General features: G+C 49.8%; 1 protein-coding gene across 3 annotated transcripts in view; it reads right to left on the bottom strand.

The window, feature by feature from the left end:
- Positions 1-14437, bottom strand: part of mthfd1l (methylenetetrahydrofolate dehydrogenase (NADP+ dependent) 1 like) — a 171023-nt gene extending 156586 nt beyond the window's left edge. The window contains exons 1-2 of one of the 3 annotated variants that reach the window (XM_067989355.1): positions 5271-5353; positions 1799-1881 (exon numbers count right to left, since the gene is read on the bottom strand). In XM_067989355.1, the coding sequence (XP_067845456.1) occupies positions 1799-1803 (5 nt within the window). In that variant the 5' untranslated portion in view covers positions 1804-1881; positions 5271-5353. Of the gene's footprint in view, positions 1-1798; positions 1882-5270; positions 5492-14420 lie in introns of those variants that run through there. The other 2 variants (XM_067989356.1, XM_067989354.1) reach the window with 2 other exon arrangements.
- Positions 14438-17815: the final 3378 nt, after the last annotated feature.

Genomic DNA, 17815 nt, shown 5'->3' with positions numbered 1-17815 from the left:
TACTCCCTTTAGCCATGATCTTAGACTGTGTTTCCGTTGCAGTTGTGTAAATACAAAGTGGTTACACAGTGAGACACTGTAGTGTGAATCTGGAGTTAGGGCTCAACCTAACTACAGCAATTGTAAACAATTTTACAACACCAAGTTATAGTCCAACGATTTTATTTTTAATCCCACAAGCTTTCGGGGGCTTTCCCCTTCCTCACACTGCCTGAGGAGGGGAAAGCCCCCGAAAGCTTGTGGGATTAAAAATAAAATCATTGGACTATAACTTGGTGTTGTAAAATTGTTTACAATTGTTAACCCCAGTCCATCACCGGCATCTCCACATCATAACTACAGCAAAGCAGAGCGAGACTTCGCCTTCACTCCTCTTTGCTTCAGAGTCAAAATGGGGCTCACTCCCAGTGTAGATTACAACTTTGGTGTTGGTGTGAAGTGACAGAGCTTCACACGGACAATGTTGTTGTGTGTAAAAGCAGTTTTATTGGCTACCATTGAATGTGAATGGGCAGAGAAGTCCCATTAAAAGCTCCTGTTTGCAGTAATCAGTATTTGTGATTGACCTCAGATCAGAGATACAATGGGGGGGGTGTGGGGGGGGGGGGGGGGGGAAGGAGGGCTCATTGCTTCCACTGTCCTGCTCCCCCCAGCCTTCATTTCCAGGTATTACCCATCAATGACTAAGGAGCATTCAGCAAGTCCATTTGTCACATTGACCAACAAGCAGTCAGCGTGCCATTAATCGCATGCACTGACTGAGTTAACACGTACATAGGTTTTAACAATGCTGTTTTGAGGCAAACTGTCTGCCAGGAGAGAAAATATACAGAAATTACAGCACAGGAGGCCATTCGGCCCATCACTCCTCTGCCCATGCTAGCTCTTGAACTGGAGCTGTTTAATCAGCCTCCTCTGTTCCAGTGTAAAAGCCCCATTTTTTCTTCCAAACTCTAACCTCTCCTTCCTGGTATCATTCCAGTCAATCTTCAAACTTTTCTTTTCCCCGTTTGAATATCCTCCTTTAATGGGGCACCCAGAACCGCAGTGAATAATCCGTGGCCTTGATTTTTCTACCTCAGCAGTTGTCACCACGTTTGGAATCAACGTGACTGTCGATCGCCAGTATTTGGCAGGATGTGCATCACCAAGTGATTTATTTATCTCGTCTCAGCTTGTCGAGGCTGGCCTGCACAGGTTGTAGGTGTCAGCCTCGGCTCAGCTGGTAGCATTCTTGCCTCTGAGTCAGAAGGCTGTGGGTTCAAGCCCCACTCCAGAGACTTGAGCATAAAATCTAGGCTGACATCCAGTGCAGTGCTGAAGGAGTGCTACACTGTCAGGAGGTGCTGTCTTTTGGATGAGATTTTAAACCGAGGCCCCGTCTGCCCCCTCAGGTGGATGTAAAAGGTCTTTTTTTGAAGAAGAGCAGGGAGTTCTCCCCGGTGTCCTGGCCAATTCTTTCACTCCAAAACCCCCAAATCACTTTCCCCACTCGCCTAGCTTTTCTACGGCAAGTTTGATGAATTTGTATTCACACACTACGGGACCATATAACCGGGAGATGGTGCAGATTATGCTGACCTCTGTGCTCGACTTGCCCTCTTCACTGGGTAAAGGTCACTAGCGGGAGCACAAACTGCTAAAATCTACTTTGTCCTGGCCAATGTTTATCCCTCAACCAACATAACTAAAATAGATTCTCTGGTCATTATCACATTGCTGTTTGTGGGACCTTGCTGTGCACAAATTGGCTGCCGCATTTCCCTACATTACAACAATGACTACACTTCAGAAGTACCTCATTGGATGTAAAGCACTTTGGGACGTCCTGAGGTCGTGAATGGTGCTATATAAATGCAAGTTCTTTCGTTCTTCTTCCTCCTATTGAAAGACATTTACTGCTTTTTACAATCTTCTTTTCAAATAATAATTATTTGATTTAAGAAAAAAAAGAGGAATTACACATTTTTTATTATGTAATTCAAATGCGATTACTTGCTCTGGTGAGCCCTGTCTAACCTCCACCAGCGCTAATGCCCCACGTTCCCAAAGAGAAATCCAATCATTTTCCAAACGTATAGCTTTGTTTGATCAGTTTCTAAACCTCCTCCACTGCTCTCACAGGGAGAAAGGTTCCACTTACTCCAGTGACTCATCCTAGCAGCCATTAGTCATATACGAACCAAGGGCAGTGGGTGTGGTCAGTAGGCTGGCTATTCCACCATGAAAGGCATAACAGCTGAGCCCACCGTCCCCCCCCCACCCCCCAACAGGAACTACTTTAACCTTCCCCACACAACTTTAACCCCCCTCCTAGACCCCTTTGGCCCCTCCCCCGAACCCCTCTCTCCGGGTCCCCTTTGGCAGGTCCCCAACCCCTCTCTCCGGGTCCCCATTGGCAGCCACCCCCCCAAACCCTCTCTCCGGGACCCCTTTGGCTCTCCCCCCAACCCCTCTCTCCAGGACCCCTTTGGCGCGCCCCCAGCCCCTCTCTCCGGGATTCCTTTGGCGCCCCTCAACCCCTCTCTCCGGGACCCCTTCGGCGCTCCCCAACTCCTCTCTCCGGGCACCCCCCAACCCCTCTCTCCAGGACCCCTTTAACCCCCCCACAACCCCTCTCTCCAGGACCCCTTCAATCCCCGCCAACCCCTCTCTCCAGGACCCTTTTAATCCCCCCCAACCCCTCTCTCCAGGACCCCTTTAATCCCCCCCAACCCCTCTCTCCAGGACCCTTTTAATCTCCCCCAACCCCTCTCTCCAGGACCCCTTTAATCCCCCCCCCAACCCCTCTCTCCAGGACCCTTTTAATCCCCCCCAACCCCTCTCTCCAGGACCCCTTTAATCCCCCCCAACCCCTCTCTCCAGGACCCCTTTAATCCCCCCCAACCCCTCCAGGACCCCTTTAATCCCCCCCCAACCCCTCTCTCCAGGACACTTTTAATCCCCCCAACCCCTCTCTCCAGGACCCCTTTAATCCCCCCAACCCCTCTCTCCAGGACCCCTTTAATCCCCCCCAACCCCTCTCTCCAGGACCCCTTTAATCCCCCCCAACCCCTCTCTCCAGGACCCCTTTAATCCCCCCAACCCCTCTCTCCAGGACCCCTTTAATCCCCCCCAACCCCTCTCTCCAGGACCCCTTTAATCCCCCCAACCCCTCTCTCCAGGACCCCTTCAATACCCCCCAACCCCTCTCTCCAGGACCCCTTTAATCCCCCCCAACCCCTCTCTCCAGGACCCCTTCAATACCCCCCAACCCCTCTCCAGGACCCCTTCAATACCCCCCAACCCCTCTCTTCAGGACCCCTTTAATCCCCCCCAACCCCTCTCTCCAGGACCCCTTTAACCCCCCCCCCCCAACCCCTCTCTCCAGGACCCCTTTAACCACCCCCCCCCAAACCCCTCTCTCCAGGACCCTTTTAACCACCCCCCCCCCCCAACCCCTCTCTCCAGGACCCCTTTAATCCCCCCCAACCCCTCTCTCCGGGACCCCTTTAATCCCCCCCAACCCCTCTCTCCGGGACCCCTTTAATCCCCCCAACCGCTCTCTCAAAGACCCCTTTAATGCCCCCCAACCTCTCTCTCCAAGACCCCTTTAATGCCCCCCAACCCCTCTCTCCAGGACCCCTTTAATCCCCCCCAACCCCTCTCTCCAAGACCCCTTTAATGCCCCCCAACCCCTCTCTCCAGGACCCCTTTAATCCCCCCAACCCCTCTCTCCAGGACCCCTTTAATGCCCCCCAACCTCTCTCTCCAAGACCCCTTTAATGCCCCCCAACCCCTCTCTCCAGGACCCCTTTAATCCCCCCAACCCCTCTCTCCAGGACCCCTTTAATGCCCCCCAACCTCTCTCTCCAAGACCCCTTTAATCCCCCCAACCTCTCTCTCCAAGACCCCTTTAATCCCCCCAACCCCTCTCTCCAGGACCCCTTTAAATCCCAACCCCTCTCTCCGGGACCCCTTTAATCCCCCCAACCCCTCTCTCCGGGACCCCTTCAATACCCCCCAACCCCTCTCTCCAGGACCCCTTTAATCCCCCCCAACCCCTCTCTCCAGGACCCCTTCAATACCCCCCAACCCCTCTCTCCAGGACCCCTTCAATACCCCCCAACCCCTCTCCAGGACCCCTTCAATACCCCCCAACCCCTCTCTTCAGGACCCCTTTAATCCCCCCCAACCCCTCTCTCCAGGACCCCTTTAACCCCCCCCCCCCCAACCCCTCTCTCCAGGACCCCTTTAACCCCCCCCCCCCCAACCCCTCTCTCCAGGACCCTTTTAACCACCCCCCCCCCCCAACCCCTCTCTCCAGGACCCCTTTAATCCCCCCCAACCCCTCTCTCCGGGACCCCTTTAATCCCCCCCAACCCCTCTCTCCGGGACCCCTTTAATCCCCCCAACCGCTCTCTCAAAGACCCCTTTAATGCCCCCCAACCTCTCTCTCCAAGACCCCTTTAATGCCCCCCAACCCCTCTCTCCAGGACCCCTTTAATGCCCCCCAACCCCTCTCTCCAAGACCCCTTTAATGCCCCCCAACCCCTCTCTCCAGGACCCCTTTAATCCCCCCAACCCCTCTCTCCAGGACCCCTTTAATGCCCCCCAACCTCTCTCTCCAAGACCCCTTTAATGCCCCCCAACCCCTCTCTCCAGGACCCCTTTAATCCCCCCAACCCCTCTCTCCAGGACCCCTTTAATGCCCCCCAACCTCTCTCTCCAAGACCCCTTTAATCCCCCCAACCTCTCTCTCCAAGACCCCTTTAATCCCCCCAACCCCTCTCTCCAAGACCCCTTTAATCCCCCCAACCCCTCTCTCCAGGACCCCTTTAAATCCCAACCCCTCTCTCCGGGACCCCTTTAATCCCCCCAACCCCTCTCTCCAGGACCCCTTTAAATCCCAACCCCTCTCTCCGGGACCCCTTTAATCCCCCCAACCCCTCTCTCCAGGACCCCTTTAAATCCCAACCCCTCTCTCCGGGACCCCTTTAATCCCCCCCAACCCCTCTCTCCAGGACCCCTTTAACCCCCCCACCCTCTCTCCAGGACCCAGTTAAACCCCAACCCCCCTCTCTCTCCCTCCTTTAAACAACCCTCTACCCCCCTCCCCCAGGGACCCCCTTTAACCCTCTCGAACCCCCCCCCCCGCCCGCATGGAACCCTTTAACCCTCTCGCCCCTCTCCCGGAATCCCTTTAACCTCCTCCCCCGAGGACCCCTTTAACCCCCCCGGCCCGGGAGTTTGAAGCAGTCAGCGCCCTGTGCGGCGAGGGCCATGTTTACCTGATGCTCCTCATCACACCGGTGCCCGGCGGCTGCTGACCAGGACCCGGTGCCTTCGCCGCTCGCTCCTCAATGCTGGTGGCTGATAACCATTCAGCATAGCCCCGGAGGCCGGCCGGTAGCCGGTAACAATCCGACCCACCGCGTCTCGCCGCCTGTAGCACCCACATGGCCCGATCTCGGATGTAACAAAAATGCGGCAGCCCAGGAGGAAGCGCGCGCGCCAGCCAGCCAGCCTCTCGCTCTTAAAGGGGCAATGCTCAGCCTCAGCACCAACCTCTTCCTCCAGCCCTCTTAAAGGGGCAATGCTCAGCCTCAGCACCAACCTCTTCCTCCAGCCCTCTTAAAGGGGCAATGCTCAGCCTCAGCACCAACCTCTTCCTCCAGCCCTCTTAAAAGGGCAATGCTCAGCCTCAGCACCAACCCCTTCCTCCAGCCCTCAAAGGGGCAATGCTCAGCCTCAGCACCAACCTCTTCCTCCAGCCCTCTTAAAAGGGCAATGCTCAGCCTCAGCACCAACCTCTTCCTCCAGCCCTCTTAAAAGGGCAATGCTCAGCCTCAGCACCAACCCCTTCCTCCAGCCCTCTTAAAGGGGCAATGCTCAGCCTCAGCACCAACCTCTTCCTCCAGCCCTCTTAAAAGGGCAATGCTCAGCCTCAGCACCAACCTCTTCCTCCAGCCCTCTTAATAAGGCAATGCTCAGCCTCTGCACAAACTCTTCCCCCAACCTTCTTAATAGGGCAATGCTCAGCCTCTGCACAAACTCTTCCCCCAACCTTCTTAACAGGGCAATGTTCAGCCTCAGCACAAACTCTTCCTCCAGCCCTCTTAAAGGGGCAATGCTCAGCCTTAGCACCCACCCCTCCCCCCAGTCTTCTGAAAGGGGAAATGCTAGGTCTCAGCACCAAGCTCCTCCCTTCAGCCCTCTTAAAGGGGAAATGCTCCACCTCAGCCTCACCAGTAACCTCCCTCTCCTCCCCCTCAAATCCCAAGCAACTGCTGCAGGCTCTCCTCCGGCTCAGAGTAAGTAAACATGCGACATACCACTCGTCCTTACTAATGTTAAACTCTTAAATCTCATTTCAATGAAAATACTGCAGATGCTGGAAATCTGCAATAAAAACAGATGATGCCTGAAGTACTCAGCAAGTCAGGCAACATCTGTGGAGAAAGAAACGGAGTTAATGTTTCAGGTTGATGACCTTTCATCAGAACTGGAAGAAGTTAAAGATTTAACAGTTTTTAAGCAAATACAGAGCCAGGGAAAGGGGGAGGGGAAGAGGAAGGGGAGGGGAGGGGAGGAGAGGGGAAGAGGAAGGGGAGGGGAGGGGAAGAGGAAGGGGAGGGGAGGGGAAGAGGAAGGGGAGGGAAGAGGAAGGGGAGGGGAGGGGAGGAAAGAACTAAAGGGAAGGTCTGTGATAGGGTGGAGGGCAGGAGTGATTAAATGACAAAATGGATGATGCAAGGCAAAGAGGGTGGAAATGGGACAAGTAAACAAAAGATGGGTCTAGAGGAGCTGTAAATGGCAACATCAGAACCATTAACAGCACCTGCTGTCCAAAAAAATGGGAACAGTGTTTATGATCTGAAGTTATTGAAATCAATGTTGAGTCTGGAGGGTTGTGAAGTGCTTAATCGAAAGATGAGGTGCTGTTCATCGAGCTTCACTGGAATGGTGTAAGAGGCCGAGGACAGGGAGGGCAGAGCGGGAGTGTGACAGAGAATTAAAATGGCAAGTGACCGGAAGGTCAGGGTCACGCTGACGGTCTGAGCAGTGGTGTTCAGCAAAGCAATCACCCAAACTCATTTCAACATTGTTTTGAATTACATTTATATAGCACTTCTTGCAACCTCAGGACATCCCAAAGCGCTTTACTACCAATTAAGTACATATGAAGTGTAGTCTCTGTTGTAATGCAGGAAATGCAGCAGCCAATTTGCGCACAGCAAGGTCCCACAAAAAGCAATGTGATAATGACCAGATAATTTGTTTTAGTGATGTTGGTTGAGGGATAAATATTGCCCAGGACACCAGGAGAACTCCCTGCTCCTCTTTGAATAGTGCCCTAGGATCTTTTACGTCCACCTGAGAGGGCAATATAAACTAAAGGGCACAATTCTAAAAGGGGTACAGGAACAGAGAGACTTGGGGGTATATGTACACGAATCATTGAAGGTGGCAGAGCAGGTTAAGAAAGCAGTTAAAAAAGCATACGGGATCCTGGGCTTTATAAATAGAGGCATAGAGTACAAAAGCAAGGAAGTTATGATGAACCTTTATAAAACACTGGTTCGGCCACAACTGGAGTATTTTGTCCAGCTCTGGGCACTGCACTTTAGGAAGGATGTGAAGGCCTTAGAGACGGTGCAGAAAAGATTTACTAGAATGATTCCAGGGATGAGGGACTTTAGTTACGTGGATAGACTGAAGAAGCTGGGTTTGTTCTCCTTGGAACAGAGAAGGTAGAGAGGAGATTTGATAGAGGTATTCAAAATCATGAAGGGTCTAGACAAAGTAGATGGACAAAAACTGTTTCCATTGGCGGAAGGGTTAAGAACCAGAGGACATAGATTTAAGGTGATTGGCAAAGGAACCAAAGGTGACATGAGGAAAAACCTTCTTACACAGCGAGTGGTTAGGATCTGGAATGCACAGCCTGAGGGGGTGGTGGAGGCAGATTCAATCATGGCCTTCAAAAGGGAACTGGATAAATACTTGAAAGGAAAAAATTTGCAGGGTTATCGGGGGGGCGGGGGGAGTGGAACTAGCTGGATTGTTCTTGAATAGAGCCGGCATGGACTCAATGGACCAAATGGCCTCCTTCCCTGCTGTAACCTTCCTATGATTCTATATGTACTTAAGTCTCTGCAGTGGGGTTTGAACCTACAAATCTTCTGACTCTGGGACAAGAGTGCTACCAACTGAGCCAATACCAAGTTACAACATTGCTACATTGTTGGTGTAAAGAAAGAAGTCACAGTTATATATAGGACTTTTATCAGGTCCTTGTGACATTCCAAAACGCCAAACAATCAGCGAATTGTTTCCAAAGTGCATACAGCAGTTGATTAGCAGACAGGGTCACGGACTGACATCTCATCTGAAAGACTGCAAATCCAACATGCCGATGCAGAAAGGGCCGATCAGCCTCAGGGTACAATATATCTATGATGCCAGACAAGATAGGTAGGTCATGGGATCAGCACCAGAGACTTTCCTCCATACAAAAATGAGGAAGTGATGCTTCAGTTGTACAGGGCCCTGGTCAGTTCCCATCTGGAATACTGTGTTCAGTTTTGGGCACCACACCTCTAGAAGGATATATTGGCCTTGGAAGGGTGCAGCACAGATTCACCAGAATGATACCAGGGCTAAAAGTGTTAAATTATGAGGACAGGTTGCATAAACTTGGCTTGCATACCCTTGAGTATGGAAGATTGAGCGGTGATCTGATTGAGGCTTTTAAAATGATAATGGGTTTTTATAGGGTAGATACAGAGAAACTATTTCCTCTGGTGGGTGATTGCAGAACAAGGGGCATAATCTTACGCTAGACCTTTCAGGAGTGGAATCAGGAAGCACTTTTTCAAGACTGAGATTGATAGCTTTTCGTTGGTTAAGGGTATCAAGGGGTATGGAGCAAGAGTGAGTAAATGAAGTTAAGGTACAAATCAGCCATGATCTAAGTCAATGGCAGAACAGGCTCAAGGGATGAATGGCCTATTCCTGTTCCTATGTTATAGACTCAATAAGGTGGAGAAAATAAAAGCCAAAAAAATTGTTCCAGAGACAGCTGAACAAAAGGGCACGGCTGCGAAGGGCAGAGCTATGACGCCATTCTTTTAACACAGAGCGTAATCAAGGGCTGGAACAGAGCTGACAGGAAGAGCAGTTGAGGCCTGGAACCCCCCCAAGGATTGGAAAACCCCTATCATGTTAAGTCTTTGGCAAAACGCCAGATAATATGAGTAACGCCATGGGAGATCTGCCAGTGGAGCGTCATTTTCCAACTTTGTTGTTATTTTCTCTTTTCCTCATCGGGTCTTCCACTTACAAGATAATTTCTCCAACAAGATGCCACAAAACAATCGAAAAGACATATGGGGGTTCACATACATGGATCTTTGAAGGTGACAGGACAAGTTGATGGGGCTGTTGGAAAAGCAGGGGAGTGGGACTAATTGGATAGCTCTTTCACAGGCATGATGGGCCAAATGGCCGCCTTCTGTGCTGTAAGATTTTATTCTATAAGACACTAGGATAACTGCGAATGAAACGACCTTCAATCATCAGGTACCATGGGGGAGCCTTATCCCCCCTGAGACCCTTGTAAACACGAGCAGGGAGATTTCCCACTGTGACTCTTGGAGGGTGTTGCTGGTTAAGGCAGATTGAGCATTCCAGCACTAATCCAGAGTAACCTTCTTTTTGAAATATGCTGCATTATACATAATGGGTTTCACCATTTAAAACTATGAATCACATGCAAACCTAATTTAATATTATGCATTCCAGCCACAAAATGAGACGGGATGCAAACACTTTTTCCATTTCTGTCTCTCCTTTCCACAAACGTTTGGTGCACAAACATGTGATTAATCGTCTTGTAGAACAAGACCTTTTTCAGATAATAATGCAGACGTAGGTTCAGGAATCTTAACTCCCATGCTCTGCTTACCAAGAATCGCTTTGATTCTCTGCTGGGTGATGCGGCTATCATGCCGGAGGAGCAATGTGAAGATGGTGAGGAGGAGCAGCAACAACTTACATTTATATGGCGCTTTTAATGTAGCAAAACAAGCCAAGGTGCTTCACAGGAGTGTAACCTGACAAAAATTTGACACTGAGCCACAAAAGGAGATATTAGGACAGGTGACCAAAAGCTTGGTCAAAGAAGTAGGTTTTAAGGAGCATCTTAAAGGAGGAGAGAGAGGTAGAGAGACAGAGAGGTTTAGGGAGGGAATTCCAGAGCTTAGGGCCTAGGCAGCTGAAGGCACGGCCACCAGTGGTGGAGCGATGAAAATTGGGGATGCACAAGAGGCCAGATTTGGAGGAATGCAGAGATTTCGGAGGGTTGTAGGGCTGGAGGAGGTTACAGAGATAGGGAGGGGCGAGGACATGAAGGGATTTGAAAACAAGGATGATAATTTTAAATTGGAAGTATTGGTGGACCGGGAACCAATGTAGATCAGCGAGCACAGGGGTGATGGGTGAACAGGACTCGGTGCGAGTCAGGGTTAGGGCAGCAGAGTTTTGGATAAGAAAAAGAGCAGATCGAAAAAAAGAGGTGATGGACGTCACTGTTACGTGGGTAGCAAGGAGGTTAACTTCCTCACTTGTTAGATCCCCCATGGTGTCACCTCACAAGAGGAGGAGGTTGTTCTTCCTTGCAGCAAGAAAACATTTAGCACCTGAGATGCCTACAGCACCACTCCGCCAATGGAAGTGTGGTGATGGAGAAGGGGTGGAATTCCAGCCGCCAGTCTGGTCTGGCCAGCCTTCACCCCCAATCTCAGGAACAAGGTAATTTGCATAAAGAGGGCTGGCACCTCCAGTGGTAAGGATGCGGAGGGGAAGTGGGGTTCCTTCTGGCCAAAGACCACCCAATTTGTGAAGAGCGAGCTCTATTTTAAGATTGCCGTTTGGAAACCAGGAGAGTGGGTCCCACTTCCACCAAGATGGTATCGTGCATCACTCAGGATAGTGGAGGCAAGAACGATAGGGATGGGCCGTTGCTTTGACCACCCTCTTTGATGGCAGCAGGAGGAAGGAGATGCAAGGAGCAGTCCCAGTCAGAATTTCTCATCATCCACTCCCTGAAGTGACACCCGAATGATGTGCTCGAGTCCTAGAGTAGAGCTATCAGCCGAGCCAAGCTGCCACTTATGATTGGCAAAAGAACCACAAAGGAAAGGAGGAGAAATTTTGTTTACGCAGCGAGTTGTTATGATCTGGAATGCACTGCCTGAAAGGGTGGTGGAAGCAGATACAACAGTAACTTTCAAAAGGAATTGGATAAATACTTGAAAAGAAAAAATTTTCAGGCTATAGGGAAAGAGCAGGGCCTAATTGGACAGTTCTTTCAAAGAACTCAATGGGCCGCATGGCCTCCTTCTGTGCTCTATGATTACAGAGAGTCTACTGCACAGAAACAGGCCATTCGGCGCAACTGGTCTGTGCCAGTCTTTACTTACCATACCAGACTCCTCCCACTCTAATTACCTCTTCTCGCCCTGCTCCCCATTTCCCTCTATTCCTTTCTTCCTCGTGTATGCATCAAGCCTCCCCTTAAATGCATCAATGTTATCTCCTTCAACCACTTCATGTGGCAGCGAGTTCCACATTCGCACCACTCCCTTGAGTAAAGAAATTCCTCCTAAATTCTTTATTTGATCTGTATGCAGCTACCTTATATTTTCACCCCCTTGTCACTCTGATTCCTGCAGTCTCGAGGTGTGCTGTTCAAGGCACAACTCATGAGCTTTATAGCTAATGCGTCTCTTAGGCCCCAAAATGAATGGGCCCGGAAGGGTGGGTATAGGAGCCTGTGCCAAGCAGCAAGTCTGGCATTTGGGGCAGGGCCCAGTCCAATAGCTAAAAGGAATTACCAGAAGGCTTGGTTTTTGGTTTTCCCTGGGCTGTTACCAAAAGCTTACTTCAATCTGAAGGCAAGGATTGATATTCTTGAAGGTACAGAGAGTTGGGACTCATCCATGATTGATCTCAGATGCAAAAGCCAAAATAACCCAGGACTAGAAACTTAGAAAAGACCCAGTAGCTGAAAAAAGGACTTGCATTTCTATAGCACCTTTTAGATCCTCAGGATGTCCCGAATTGCTTCACGGCCAATGGGTTACTTCTGGTGCGTAGTCACTGTTGTTTTATAGGGAAACGCGGCAGACAATTTGCACACAGCAAGATCCCACAAACAGCAATGAGATAAATGTACAATTGTACCGGGCTTGGTGAGACGACACCTGGAGTACTGTGTACAGTTTTGGTCTCCTTATCTAAGGAAGAATATACTTGCCTTAGAGGCAGCGCAACAAAGGTTTACTAGATTGATTCCTGGGATGAGTGGGTTGTCCTATGAGAAGAGATAGAGTAGAATGGGCCGATACTCTCTCGAGTTTAGAAGAATGCGAGGTGCTCTCGTTGAAACATAGGATTCTGAGGGGGCTTGACAGGGTAGATGCTGAGAAGTTGTTTCTCCTGGCTGGAGAGTCTAGAACTAGGGGGCATACTCTCAGGTTAAGGGGTCAGCCATTTAAGATTGAGATGAGGAGGAATTTCTTCAGAGGGTTGTGAATCTTTGGAATTCTTTAACCCAGAAGGCTGTGGATGCTGAGTCGTTGAATATATTCAAGGCTGAGATAGATAGATTTTTGGACTCTAGGGGAAATGAATGGCAGAGCAGGCTCGAGGGGCTGTATGGCCTACTCCCACTCCTATTTCTTATATTCTTAAATGACCAGATAATGTGTTTTGGGGGGGGGGGGTTGGGGAACGGAGATAAGTGTTTAGTACATGGGGAGAACTCCCCTGCTCTTCTTTGAATAGTGCCCAGGGATCTTTTACATCAACCTGTGGGGACAGATGGTTTAAAGTCTCGTCTGAAAGACGGCACCTCCACCAGTGCAGCATTTCCTCAGTACTGCACTGGGGTGTCAGCCTAGATTATGTACTCAAGTCTCTGGAGTGGGACTTGAACCCACAATTTTCTGACTCAGAGGGGAGAGTGCTACCCCTGAGCAGTATCATGTTATGTGGACAGGTAACTGGATAGACAGTCACACATCAAATCTCTCCTCCTTCTGCTGCTAGTGGGCTTGATAAATTTCTTTCTAAGATGTCACGTAGCAATAGAACACTTCCACCCTCATGCATCACCTAAGTGTCCTTGTAAACAGTATGAAGAATATTTCTGATTCTAGTGGTAATTTCTGCAACACCAGATCATTGGGTAAAAGACAAATATTAATGTTGACACATCTGACTCTAAATCAACTTTGAAATCTAAAGTCTACCACTTTGCCGATGGTGGAAAGGTCTCCCAGCTCACGCCAAGTGAACAACATTCTGATTTTCTTGCTGTTGTTTCAGATATCTTGTGAGGTTAAGGTTTTGAAAATGCAAATTCCACATACTGTGCACTGTGTAGGGCCAGCCCCAATAGAAATAACTTGCATTTATATTGCGCCTTTCACAACCTCAAGATGTCCCAAAGTGCTTTATAGCCAATTAAGTACTTTTGAAGTGTAGTCACTGTTGTAATATAGGAAATGTGGCAGCCAATTTGCACACAGCAAGGTCCCATAAACAGCAATGTTAGATAATCTGTTTTAGTGATGTTGGTTGAGGGATAAATATTGGCCAGGACACCGGGGAGAACTCCTTTGCCCTTCTTCAAATAGTGCTACGGGGATCTTTTACATCCACCTGAGAGGGTAGACGGGGCCTCGGTTTAATGTCTCATCCGAAAGAAGGCACTTCTGACAGTGCAGGACTCCCTCAGTACTGCGCTGGGAGTCAGCCTGGATTATGAGCTCAAGTCTCTGGGGTAGGACCTGAACCCACAACCTCTGACCCAGAGGTGAGAGGGCTACCACTGAGCCATGGCTGACATCTAGGACCAGCTGTAGTAATCTTCCTGAATGTTCAAATGCAGTATTATGAGGTAGAGTAGAAATATTGACCTTGATATTCTTCTTTTCCATTTCCCAGCCCCCTCCAGTCAGACACAGTACACCCAAAGTGCACGGGGCATACCATGACCTGACCCTGCCCGGATTTGTGGATTCACATCAAGATATTAGCACAACCCAGACCCAGACCCAAGCCTAAACCCCTTCTTCGAGGCCAGTGCCCAGAATCATGGGGCAGAAGCCAACCTAGGAGGTCTACAGTGGGGGTAATCCCCGGCACTGGGGACTGTCCAAAAACAGCAGCCCGCAGACCAGGAGCATCCAATGGATCCCTCTCGTGTCCCTTTTTAGACCCCCTTTGGCCTAGCTGCCTGCCCCTCTCAGACTCTCTGATGTGAGGGTGACCAGGCACAAAGGCTAGTGGAAGCTTTTTCAGGCTCCCCTCCACAGAGAAAACCAACCAGCATCCAAGACAAAGGTAAGATAGGAGGCAGTTTAACTCACCAGTTGGTGTCCTACAGGTATGGATTACTTCACCACTGTTACTGTACATCAGTAACTTTTCCAGTCGACTTTACAGTGTTCCTGGGCTGCTGGAGCCTGCTCCGCTGAGCCAGATTTTTCAACTTACATTTCTACCACCTCTCCCCCACTGCCTCAGCTATTCACACACCCCGAGGTGTCTCCCAACTGTCCAATTTCTCTCATTATGCCTCCTGTTGAATGAGTGAATGGGCCTCCGTTTACTTAGTGCCTTTCAAGTCCTCAGGACGACCCAAAGCCATTGAAGTACTTTTGAAGTGTAGTCACTGTTGTAATGTAGGAAACACGGCAACCAATTTGCCAACTAAGATTCCACAAACAGCAATGTGTTAAATGGCCAGATAATCTGTTTGATGTTGGTTGAGGGATAAATGGTGGCCAGGACACTGGGGTGAATTCCTCTGCTCTTCTTCAAATAGTGCCGTGGGATCTTTTACATCCACCTGAGAGGGCACAAGGGGCCTTGGATTAACATCGTGCTAGAAGGCAGCACCTCCGACTGTGCAGCACTGCCTCAGTAGTGCACTAGGAGCATCAATCTGGCTAATGGGTTCAAGTCTCTGCAGCGGGACTTAAACCCACGACCTTCTGACGCAGAGGCGAGAATGCTACCACTGAGTCAGGGCTGACACCACTTTGTGAAGCGTGATCACTGTAGGCAGAATGACCTGTGGGTTATGTTTCGGGTTCCAGAGCTGGAGTAAAGTGTTAACTAGAGCTGGATCTGAGGGGTAAGTTAAACCAGAGTGGGATTCTGGGTCTCTTTCCATTGGTTGAGGCAATGTTCTTGAAAAGGTCTTCACCCCCACACCTCAGAGGAGTTTACCTGACGCCCAACAACCTAGTCAACAATCTCCATAATAACTGTCTCACTCTCCGCAGCCAAAACCACCCACACTTCCTAGATCTCCATCAGCAACATTCCCTTCAAACCTGTTCTCTCACTCCAATGCCAACCAAGAGGAGTTCATGGATTTATTCATCTCTTACATCAAGACCATCCGAGCAGCTGCCTCTGCCACTTCCCTCCTCTTCTCCTGACCTCTTCAGTGTCCCACAAACTCGAGCTCTGACCCTTTATCATCCACCCATTTCTAACTCAAAAGTCGTTTGAGGCTATTAAACTGTTGTATGGAAATAGTTAGTGAACAGAGTCTTGACTTTTGTCAGTTCCTCTTCCTCCTCTTTTTTTAAATTCCGACTTCCTGTTCTGGCACAGCATTGATACTGAAAATGTTCACCCGTCTGTTTTCAGATAATGATGGACTTGAAGTTCATTTTTGCTTTGTAATTTCAGATTTCCATTTGTATTTTCTGGAGAGAGAGAGAGAGAGAGAGATACCTTTTCCGCTCCATTAGGAACAGTTGCATTTGGGAATCCTTGGCCTTTTGTGAACCACCATCTTTCTCCAACTCACCCAGGGTGCTTCATAATATACATTAAAAAAAGCCTTATGTTTATATCTAGTAACTTGTGTAACTTATGCACTAGCTCCAGAACTAGCCGCGCCTCTAGCCAAGCTGTTCCAGTACAGCTACAAAACTGGCATCTACCTGACAATGTGGAAAATTGCCCAGGTATGTCCTGTCCACAAAAAGCAGGACAAATCCAATCCGGCCAATTACCGCCCCATCAGTCTACTCTCAATCATCAGCAAAGTGATGGAAGGTGTCCTCGACAGTGCTATTAAGCAGCACTTACTCACCAATAACCTGCTCACCGATGCTCAGTTTGGGTTCCGCCAGGACCACTCGGCTCCAGACCTCATTACAGCCTTGGTCCTAACACGGACAAAAGAGCTGAATTCCAGAGGTGAGGTGAGAGGGACTGCCCTTGACATCAAGGGAGCATTTGATAGAGTGTGGCACCAAGGAGCCCTAGTAAAATTGAAGTCAATAGGAATCAGGGGGAAAACTCTCCAGTGGCTGGAGTCATACCTAGCACAAAGGAAGATGGTAGTGGTTGTTGGAGGCCAATCATCTCAGCCCCAGGACATTGCTGCAGGAGTTCCTCAGGGCAGTGTCGTAGTCCCAACCATCTTCAGCTGCTTCATCAATGACCTTCCCTCCATCATAAGGTCAGAAATGGGGATGTTCGCTGATGATTGCACAATGTTCAGTTCCTTTCGCAACCCCTCAGAAGATGAAGCAGTCTGTACCTGCATGCAGCAAGACTCGGGCTGATAAGTGGCAAGTAACATTCGCGCCAGACAAATGCCAGGCAATGACCATCTCCAACAAGACAGAATCTAACCACCTCCCCTTGACATTCAATGGCACTACCATCACCAAATTCCCCACCATCAACAGCCTGGGGGTCACCACTGACCAGAAGCTTAACTGGACCAGCCACATAAACACTGTGGCTACAAGAGCAGGTCAGAGGTTTGGTATTCTGCGGCGAGTGACTCACCTCTTGACTCCCCAAAGCCTTTCCACCATCTACAAGGCACCAGTCAGGAGTGTGATGGAATACTCTCCACTTGCCTGGATGAGTGCAGCTCCAACAACATTCAAGAAGCCCGACACCATCCAGGACAAAGCAGCCTGCTTGATTGGCACCCAATCCACCACCCTAAACATTCACTCACTCCAGCACCAGCGCACAGTGGCTGCAGTGTGTACCATCCACAGGATGCACTGCAGCAACTCGCCAAGGCTTCTTCGACAGCACCTCCCAAACCCGCGACCTCTACCACCTAGAAGGACAAGGGTACCAGGCACATGGGAACACCACCACCTGCACGTTTCCCTCCAAGTCTCACACCATTCCGACTTGGAAATATATCGCCGTTCCTTCTCGTCACTGGGTCAAAATCCTGAAACTCCCTTCCTAACAGCACTGTGGGAGAACCTTCACCACATGGACTGCAGCGGTTGAAGGCGGCGGCTCACCACCACCTTCTCAAGGGCAATTAGGGATGGGCAATAAATGCTGGCCTTGCCAGCGACGCCCACATCCCATGAATGAATAAAAAGAGTTTGGCCAGATTAACAGTGGTCATTGGACTGCAGGGCTAGGAGCCTTCTCAATCAGTTTCATTTTATTTTCGTAAGACATTGAATGCCCAAAAATCTACTGTTCCTTGATCCAGACAGTCACACCAGGATTGTGCCCATCAATGGCCAATTACCCCTCCAGAGTCTGCAGGGCCAGAGGGCATTCACCTATCTTCAGTGACCATGGTGCGTGGCCATGGCACTGGGGATTCATCTCAGGTGCCCATCTTCTCCCCCATTGTCTGCTCACTGCCGTTTCCAGGGTGGGTGGGATTGCGATTAAAGAAACAAATTTAAACTTCTTTTCTTTGGGTTGGGGGGGGGGGGGGGGGGGGGGGGTGGTGGGGGAGGGGGGG

The sequence above is a fragment of the Heptranchias perlo genome, chromosome 8 (genome assembly GCF_035084215.1).
Source record: "Heptranchias perlo isolate sHepPer1 chromosome 8, sHepPer1.hap1, whole genome shotgun sequence".
Taxonomy (NCBI): domain Eukaryota; kingdom Metazoa; phylum Chordata; class Chondrichthyes; order Hexanchiformes; family Hexanchidae; genus Heptranchias; species Heptranchias perlo.
The sequence above is the reverse complement of the archived record's forward strand: the minus strand, read 5'-3'. Positions and strand labels throughout refer to the sequence as shown.